Genomic DNA, 10016 nt, shown 5'->3' on the forward strand with positions numbered 1-10016 from the left:
TTTACTATACCATGGTGACAATTGGAAGAATGCCAGTTTTGGAGTCCAAGAATATAGGTTCAGGGGCAGCTAGGTGGCGCAGTGGATAAAGCACCAGCTCTGGATTCAGGAGGACCTGAGTTCAAATCCAGCCTCAGACACTTGACACTTACTAGCTGTGTGACCCTGGGCAAGTCACTTAACCCTCATTGCCCTACAAAAAAAAAAAAAAAGAATGTGGGTTCAAATCTTTGCCCTGACATTACTGACATGACATTAGGCAAGTCACTCAACTACTCTTGGCCTCAGTTTCCTCATGTGCAGTATGAAAGGGTAAGACTAGATGATCTGTGAGGTCTCTTCTAGCTCTGAATCTGTGATCCTATTCAACAGTGATGATTCCCCACCCCAGCTTACACATACCCCTAAAATATTCAGACTTGTTGCCAAAACATAAGGCTATAAGTTAAGACTTCGGTTCCTATTAAAATGCAGATGTTCTTGGGAGACATACTAGCATTTATTTATATCCAACTTTAAATGAGAGATCTGAGGTCAAGTTTTGTTAAGGAGGATCAAAAGAAGAAAAAGTCACCTGGGGTACTGGGGCTAGGGGCTGGGGAGACTACCAGGGAATAGGGCCAGAAGCTACTTTCCTGATCTTGCTTAGGGACTTGGAGACTGGTATAAATGCTCAGAGGATGCCGCCAGGGAGATCCCATGATCCCTTCACACCCAAGGGGAGAAGGATCTCAAGCAGGCCAGAGGATACCAGCGTGTTATATTGTTGCTATGTGGACAAGGAACCAAGACTGGGGAATGGGGATAGGGAGAAATATTCAAATGTTCAAAGAGAAAGCCTGAATGGACAGTGTCAGCTAAATGGTTTAGGAAAAATCACAAATTCCGATTCATCAGAAGTTGGGTTTGGGGAGTCACAGAGTGATGGAAGGATCCAAAAAAACTTGAATGAGTTGATGATCTCTTATAAAGTAACTTGCCCGAAATAAATCTATGTTGCCTTGGCTGGTCAAAACCCTGGAACTGATCTGTTCATGCTGGTTTGGGGGTTGTTTATATGTAGTTGAGAACCTTGCCATGATTAAAAAACACTTTTAAAAAATCCAACTCTGAAGAATCCGCTCCGACTCCTGGTTTGTCAGAAAGGGGCCCACTAAAAACTTCCTAATCTCTCCATCCACACCACTGTGATGATTTAATACCTCATAACGGAAGTAATATTGTGATAATTACACAAAGGCAGCAATTAAAAAATATTGCTTGTTTCAGGGCTTATCAATTGGTTGCTGGTAATTGACAACAGAATGTGTTTTTCTAACTCGGCGAAATGATATCCTCTTGCAAGCTGGCACAGTAATTATTATATTTGTACAGTACCAGAGGACTTCCAGCCAGTGTTGGACAGGGAGTTGATTAAATCACCCAGGTGTAATTGAAGGTTTTGATTGCACTGATCTAAGATGATCAGAGTTAGCAACCTAGCAGTGCCCATTCCCCTTTCCATCACCTACTTTTTAAAACTGGAGGATTATCAGTTTTCTTCATACACCCCAGCTCTTAGAGTTCTGCTGTGGAAGAGTGAAGAAGGCACTCTGGAGATCTTTTCAGCTCAGTAAGAATGAGAAAAGAAAACAGATCCCTCAGTCTTGACCTGGAAGGCATCATTTGTAATAAGACTAAAAATGTTTCTAAATGCTTCATTTATTTCTTTAGACTGTAAGTTCCCAGAGGGCAGGGACCCTCTTTTCAGTTTGTTCCTAGCATGTATGTTCTCAAAGCTTCTTCATTCGCACCTGAGGCTACAGAGTAAAAAAATGAGAGTCACCTGCTAGTTTATTTTTTTGTGGCTAAATCAGTTTAAAAATCTCTCACTTTTGCAAAAGCAGTGATTCAGCCTGCTGACTTCTAAAAGGCATCACACTGAGTGAGGAGGGGCTTTGTGGACTGTGGTTAATAGAACCCCCTGAATTTCAATTCATTCATACTGTATGTATAGTATAGACAACTCCTAGTTCTTTTTATTCTGCCTTAGATTGTCTCCTCTCTTCCAATACTGTGTCACCAACTATTTCCAAATGGATAATCCCATAAGCTTCTCAAACTCAACATGCCCAAAACAGAAACTCATTTCTCTCCAAAAACATTCCTCTTCCCAATTACCCTATTTCTGTGATCGAAAACCTTAGCATAATCCTTGATTCCTCACTCCCACTCACCTATATATGCACTTGCCAAATCTTGCCCTTTCTACCCTGACAACCACTCTCATATACATATCCTCTCTACTCACACAGCCACCACACTGGTCCAGATCCCAATCACCTCTTGCCTAGGCTATTGCAATTGCCTCTTAATTGATGGCTTAAGTCTTTCTCTATTCTAATCTATCTTGTATAGCTGCCAAAATGATTATCCAAATGCTCAGGTTTGACCATGTCACCTTCCGCCCCAATTCAATCGACCTGACTCCAACCTAGACATATTATCATTTTACTCCCCTTCATGAACACCTCACTACAGCCAAGCTGGCCTTCTAACAATTTCTCATATGTGACACTTCATCTCTTATCTTCATGCCTTTGTGCTGGCCATTTTCCAAGCCTAGAATGCACTCTCTCTTCAATTCACCCTTTTACAATATCCAGCCTCCTTCAGGGGTTAGATCAGGTACCGCATTCTACATGAAGTCTTTCCTGTTACTTGTCAGTTGCTAGTGCCTTCCCTACAAGATTATCTTATATCTATTTTGTACATGTCCATCTATGGACAGGTTGTCTCCTTTGTCTAGAATGTAAGTTCCTTGAGGGCAGGTGCTCTCACTTTTGTCTTTGCAGCATCAGTATCTAGAACAGTACCTAGTACATAGCCAATACTTAATAAACACTTGATGGATTGGACTTCGTAGTCATACCATAAAGCTGAATAGCCATGGGTATCCTGGAAGTGATTCATGGACATGGTGAGACATGAGCTGGTCTTTTGAAGAAGTCCCATTTATGTAGGTAACAGAACTGGGGTGTGAAAAGTCCCAAAGTCAAGAATATACAAAGTACTTTTGGAGTACAGTTAATAAACTAACTTGGCAAGAGCAAAGATTTTTAAAGAGAGCAGGAAAAGGAGATAAAGTTGGAAAGGCAAATTATAGTCAGATGATAGAAGATCCTGAATCCAGCTAAAGAGTCTATACTCTTTTTTTGTATGTGAGGCATTTGGGGTTTTGACTTGCCCAGGGTCACACAGCTAGTAAGGGTCAATTGTCTGAGGCCTGATTTGAACTCAGGTCCTCCTGAATTCAGGGTCGGTGCTCTATCCACTGTACCAACTACCTGCCCCTGAATCTATACTCTTAATAGACAATAAGAAACTACTATTTTTTTAAATAGGGAAATAATATTGAAGTGCAAAGTCACTCTGGCTGTGGCATGAAGGATAAGTCAGATAATAGGATTTTGCAAAGCAATTATTCTTAAACTTTGTGTGTCAAAGACACCTTTGACAGACTGGGGAAGTCTATGGGCCACTTCTTAAGATAATATTTTTAAGTGTATAAAACAAAATCCATAGGATTAAAAAGATAATCAATTATGCAGAAATATAGTCATCAAAACATACAACAAACAAACAAACTTCACGGACCCTGGGTTAAAAACTCATAGTGTAGAAAGAAGAATACTTGTTTGGAGGCTATTGCTGAAGTTGAGGGTTGAGGTGATAGGGGCCTGCACTTGCTTGGTGGCAATAGAAATGGAAGGGAAGATTTGAAACTGATATCTCAGGAAAAGCAGGCATCTCTCTTTTTATTGTTTCCTTCTACTATATTATGGAAACTCCTTTCACCCAGGTGGTATTTTGTTGTTGTTGTTTTTTGTTTGTTTGTTTTGTTTTGTTTTTGTGGGGCAATGGGGGTTAAGTGACTTGCCCAGGGTCACACAGCTAGTAAGTGTCAAGTGTCTGAGGCCGGATTTGAACTCAGGTACTCCTGAATCCAGGGCCAGTACTTTATCCACTGCGCCAGCTAGCTGCCCCCGCAGGCGGTATTTTGAAGGAAGAAGCTATAGGCCTTAGCAGCTGAATAGATGATGGAAGCAAAGGAGGGGAAATCTGTGAATTCAATTAGGTGTCATGAATTAAACTCATTTCAATTCACTAAATATCCATTAAGTGCTTACAGGTCATTGTACTGGGGATACAGAAAAAAAACAAATCAGTTCTACTCCTCAAGGAGGTTGTATTTGGAGAAAATAATTTGTATACCAGAAAGTATATTCAAAATATTATAATTTTGGGGGCGGCTAGGTGGCGTAGTGGATAAAGCACCGGCCCTAGATTCAGGAGTACCTGAGTTCAAATCTGGCCTCAGACACTTGACACTTACTAGCTGTGTGACCCTGGGCAAGTCACTTAACCCCCATTGCCCTGCAAAAAAACCAAAAAACAAAAAACAAAACCAAAATATTATAATCTCAAGAGGGAGAGAATGCTAATAACCGGGGTCATCAAGAAAGGCCTCATGCAGGAAGTGGCACCAAAGCTGAGATCTGAAGGAAACAAAGAACTCTACAAAGCAGGAATAAGGAGACAGTGAATTTTACAGATGAGGGACCCCATGCAAAACCAGAGAAATGGAGATCCAGTTTGACTGGAATGGAGAGTGTGTAAAGTAATATGGTAGGAAATAACTAGAAATATAAGTGGGGGACAGTTAGATGAAAGCTTTAAATGTCAGACTGAAGATTTCGTATTTTGTCCTAAAAGACAGTCTGTCTTTGTCCATTCTCAGTTTCCCCTTGGAGCTAAAAGTGTAGGCGTGCTGACTGGCCGATCTTCTTACAAGGCTCCCTCTCATTCCTAGAAGGCAACTGTGAAGGGAGCCACTGAAGATTTTTGAGTAAGAGTATGACGTTGAGAGACAGTATGGTATAGTAGATAAAGTATTGGCTATGGAATCAGAAGATCGGCGGTTTAAATCTCATCTTCAATATTTACTTCCTGTGTGACCTTGGACTAGATGACCAGTCACTTAACTTTCCTCATTTGTAAAATGAGAGGATTGGACTAGATTACTCCTTAGATCCCTTCTGGCTCTGACCTTATAGTGTGTTGAAATTGTATCTTTTATATGACTTTTTTTTTGGGGGGGGAGCTGGGCAATGAGGGTTAAGTGACTTGCCCAGGGTCACACAGCTAGTACATGTCAAGTGTCTGAGGCGGGATTTGAGCCCAGGTCTTCCTGAATCCAGGGCCGGTGCTTTATTCACTGCGCCACCTAGCTGCCCCCTGAAATTGTATCTTGTTATGTTCCCCAGCACCACCCCACCAGTAACATGGTAAAATAAGTATATAAGTAGCCAGCATAAGGTAACATTAAATAGGAAACAGTGATTAAGAGTGTAAGGAAAAAACTGAGAAGCCATTGTTAAAACTTCCTCCTTTACTAGCTGTGTGACCCTGGGCAAGTCACTTAACCCCCATTGCCTAAAAAAACAAAAACCAAAAAACCAAAAAACTGCTTCCTAAATTAATTAAGGCCATATCCAGAGACTAGAGGTACTAAATAAAGCAAAACCGGCTAGGCCCTACCAGAAAAAAAAAAAAAGAAAAAGGAAAAGGAAAAGGAAAAGAAAAAGAAAAAAATATGATCCTCAGCCAGCAAGCTACAGATAAGCAACAGACATGCCCAGGAAAAAAATATGTTAAAGAGGCAACTTTAAGGTGGTATGGATAAGATTTAATCCTTCTCCACTACGAGAACCTTCTAAGAATAAGGCCCCCAAAACCCTGCCTCTTGAGCACTCCTCCAACTTCTATGGAGCCAAGCTGCCAGGGTGTTCCCATCTCTTCTCCAAAGTTACCTAAGTGGCCTGTGTGGCCTTCTCACTCCCACATCTATTTCCCTCCCTGTCTGCCTCCTTCTTCCAGCCCATTCCCTACTCTGTCCCCAAGCAATCTGCCTCAGGACTCTCTGTGCTTTATTAAAGTGTGATTGATGCATTGTTCCCTTCTTGCTGCTGGTGCAATCTTTCCCAGCGAGTATACAAACTTGTTTACTCTGACCTGACCAGGAAGCCCCTTGTGGTCCCCTTCCTTAAAGCATAAGCCGGGCTAGGATTTCATTTGTCAAAAGCAGCATGGCGGAGTGCGGGACTCCAAACCCACTGATAGAAAGCAAGAGCTGGCAAATGAACCCCGTGCCCCTCCCTGCAGGGTCTTCCCCTCAGGTTCAAGCTTAATAGGACATATGGTCAGATGTGTGTTTTGGGAATAAGAATTTGGCAGCTATGTGGAAGATGGATTGGGGGGAGTTTGGAGTTAGGGAGACCAATTAACTCATTGTAAATAAGCCAGGTTAGAGTTTTGAACTAGAGTGAAGGTGATGTGAATGGAGGGAAGGTGGGATGTGTGCGAAAGATGGTGTATAGGTAGAGCCAACTAGACTTGGCATTCTACTGAGAGGCAATGTGAGCTGGGGGGGCGGGAGTGAAGGAAGCAATGGTTCTGGAGTCTGAGGACTCCAGACAGTCAAATCCTGCCTCCATCATTTACAACCTTTGTGACTTTGCACAAGTCACTTAACCACTCTGGGCCTCAGTTTACTTATCTGTAAAAATTAGAGGCTTGGATTAGTTGGCCTTGGAGGTTGCTTCCATCTCTAAATCAATGATCCTATGATTTGATGTGGAAATTGAGGAAGTGGGAAGAGCTAATAATGATTTCAATGCTGTGAATCTGGGGTGCCCTCAATAGAATGACATTCTCCAGCAAGGTTCAGCTCCCCAGGAGTGAAGTAAGCAGACTCTGTGGGTGATCCACATTTAGGGATTAGTGTAAACCAAACAAACATGTTCATGTAGAAATGTAGCAAAGATAGTTGCTTTAAACAATAAAAAATATTTTACATCTTTTATGTAAAACAAGAACAGCACCAGAATATATCACTGAAGTTAGTTTTGTTGCTTTCGTTGCTGAGTTGTTTTCAGTTGTGTCTGCCTCTTCATGACCCCATTTGGGCTTTTCTTAGCAAAGATACTGGAGTGGTTTGCCATTTCCTTCTCCAGTTCATTTTACAGATGAGGAAACTGAGGGAAACAGGTTTAAGTGACTTGTTCAAGGTCACTAAGCTAGTGATGTCTGAGACTATTATTTGAACTCAGGAAAATGAGTCTTCCTGACTCCAGGCCTGGCTCTCTACCCACTCTACCCCCTAGCTGCCCAATTATTATTATTTTATTAAGATTGTTTATTCTTAATCATTCAGAGACTGTCCAGTTTATTAGGAATATTATTGTTGCTAAATTCTTCTCCTTTTTCTTTCAGCTTTGTTCTTGCTGTTGGCCAGCTTGGTGACAGTGGATGATAGAGTGCTGGGCTTGGAGTCTAGAAGATTCACCTTCCTGGGTAACCCTGGGCAAGTCACTTAATGCTATTTGCCTCAGTTTCCTCATCTATATAATGAGTTGGAGAAGGAAGTAGAAAACCACTCCAGTATCTTTGTCAAGAAAGCTCCGAATGAGGTCATGAAGATTTGGACACAACTGAACAACAACCAGTCACCAGAAGGGAATCCAGGAAAGGAGTAGGTTAATCCCCAAGCAGTCAGTTTCACTCTTCATCAGTTTTAATAAAAGACTTCTGGGAGAAAGGAGAAGGGATGACTGTCTGCTAAAATTAGATTTGGGGATTATCTCTGGAATTCCTTTATCTTAGGCCCTACCCAGCTCTATCTTCATCTTCCAACTTTCCCTCCTCCGTTGCCCTCTCCATTTGCATGCCTAATTGCAAAATGGTAATATATCCTTCTTTCATTTGATACCCTCAGATACTTGGTTACCAAGCCAACTCTTCTGAGTCTGTCTTCTAGGAATGAGAAGGAGCCTTGTAAGAAGATCAGCCTGTCAGCACGCCTACACTTTTAGCTCCAAGGGGAAACTGAGAATGGACAAGGACAGACTGGGAAGTATTTCAGGCTATTAAAATCTTGGCTTTAAACTTGGACTGACCCTTGAAGAAAGGTTTAGGAAAGATACAGGTGTCATTTCTCTTATTTTTTCCTCCAAGGCATCACCTTAAGCCCGGTAGGCACTCAATAAATGTTTGTTAAATTGAATGCAGTAGATCCATGCCTGGAATACCATCAAGTCTATATTAATTAGCTAGGTTTCCCCCCAACTCTGTATAAGTCAGGGGTGCTGTCTTACAAAGTTTTTTGGAGCCAGTGTATGACTCATTCTAGGGGGATCAAGGAGAGTTTTGAAATCCAATAGGGACATATAGACTGCATCTCCTCAAGACCTGGGTCCTTAAGGGAAAAAAATTACCTACATATGGACTGTGCTCCCCATGCAAAATAAGTGGTGAGTGCCAGCCGTGGAACAGATGTTTGGAATCTTGCCACGTGAATGTGCATGTGGTCCTGGCCACTCTTTTTTCTCTTCTTTGGTCTCTGTGCTTCTGTACTGAGTTGCAGCTCCTTTGCAGGAGGGTTGAACATTGCACAGTCTGCAGCTGTGAGAGGGAAACAGAATTAAGAACAGCAATTGTGAATGAAGAAGAAAAGTTTCTCTACTTGAGGAAGACCGGAATCTCAGTGAGAGCGGAACATTAGGGTATTTTGCAGTAAAGTACTAGGAAATCCCAAAAGTACTTAATAGATGAAAGTGTTGTGGCTCTACAAGTGCAGCCAATTATACTACCACTACTACTAGGACTTAGACGTCCACCTTAGGCTTTGCCACTGACATTGGCATCGGAATTGGTATCATCCCTTCCACCTGTGCTACTTTTCCCTCAACTACCACAATTCAGAAGCTCACAATGGATCAAGAGGCTTCCTCATCCCAAATCTCTATAACCCCTGGAATGACTTATGCCCAGCTGGAAAGTTTGATCAATAAATGGAGTCTTGAGCTGGAGGACCAAGAGAAACACTTCCTTCACCAGGCCACCCAGGTGAATGCTTGGGACCGAACATTGATTGATAATGGGGAGAAGATTACTTCTTTACACAGAGAAGTGGAGAAAGTGAAGCTGGATCAGAAAAGGTTGGACCAAGAATTAGACTTCATCCTGTCACAGCAGAAAGAATTGGAAGACATGCTGGCCCCGCTGGAGCAGGCCATGAAGGAGCAAAGTGGGACGATCTATCTGCAGCATGCAGATGAGGAGCGAGAGAAAACTTATAAACTAGCAGAGAATATAGATGCTCAACTAAAGAGCATGGCCCAAGACCTCAAGGACATTACCGAGCACCTGAATATGTCTGGAGGGTCTCCTGACACCAATGACCCACTCCAACAGATCTGCAAAATCTTGAATGCACACATGGATTCGCTTCAATGGATCGATCAAAATTCAGTCTTGTTGCAGCAGAAGGTGGAAGAGGAGTCAAAAGTTTTCGAGAGTCGTCGCAAGGAACAGGAACGTAGCTACCGCATTGTGTTTGATTAAATGGCCTGAGATCTCTTGGATAGTATTGTTGTGTTGTTCATTCCCTGTCCATTACATAAAAGGTCCTAGGGTATAAAGTTGAGTAAAACATAGTTATCGACTGCAGTTGTTTTTTGTTATAGTAAAGTCCATGTGGGTATTTTTCTTACATTCTGAATCTTAAATAAAATGTACAATTCATCCATTGCAGATAATTTATGTTACAGTAAAGTTTGTTGAAATTTTTCTCCATTCTCCATTCTCTATAGTGGTAAGAGAAAACTATGCTGCAGTTTGCATTAATTCTATCAAAATTTTGTGAATCTCTTTATGTCCATTAAATTGCTTGATGCTTTATGAAGTCTTCAAAATAAAAAGGTTGAAATCTCATTGAGAGCTGAACGGTATGCTATTTCACAGTATGATGCTAAGAAATTCTGGTGTGTATCTCTCTACAAGCCACATAAAGCTGACCCCTACAAAATCTGGGCCAGTTCTAACTGAGTCCTTCCCTGGATGACCGTCCAAACCAACAGATAGCTAGGGTTACCTAGTGATTCAGGTAATAATCACCTATGTTTCTATAGCACTTT

The 10016-nt window shown here is 41.7% G+C and overlaps 1 protein-coding gene across 1 annotated transcript; it reads left to right on the forward strand.

The window, feature by feature from the left end:
• Positions 1-7422: 7422 nt before the first annotated feature.
• On the forward strand, positions 7423-9813 carry LOC122750719 (nuclear pore glycoprotein p62-like). The gene is made up of 2 exons (XM_043997509.1): positions 7423-7573; positions 7817-9813. The coding sequence occupies exon 2, from the start codon at positions 8812-8814 to the stop codon at positions 9442-9444; it is 633 nt and encodes a 210-aa protein (XP_043853444.1). The 5' UTR covers positions 7423-7573; positions 7817-8811; the 3' UTR covers positions 9445-9813.
• The last annotated feature ends 203 nt before the right edge of the window (positions 9814-10016 follow it).

Source organism: Dromiciops gliroides, chromosome 3, assembly GCF_019393635.1.
Source record: "Dromiciops gliroides isolate mDroGli1 chromosome 3, mDroGli1.pri, whole genome shotgun sequence".
NCBI lineage: Eukaryota > Metazoa > Chordata > Mammalia > Microbiotheria > Microbiotheriidae > Dromiciops > Dromiciops gliroides.

Coding starts and splice junctions, on each gene's coding strand:
- LOC122750719 (XM_043997509.1), top strand. CDS start 8,812: ATGGATCAAGAGGCTTCCTCATCCCAAATCTCTATAACCCCTGGAATG.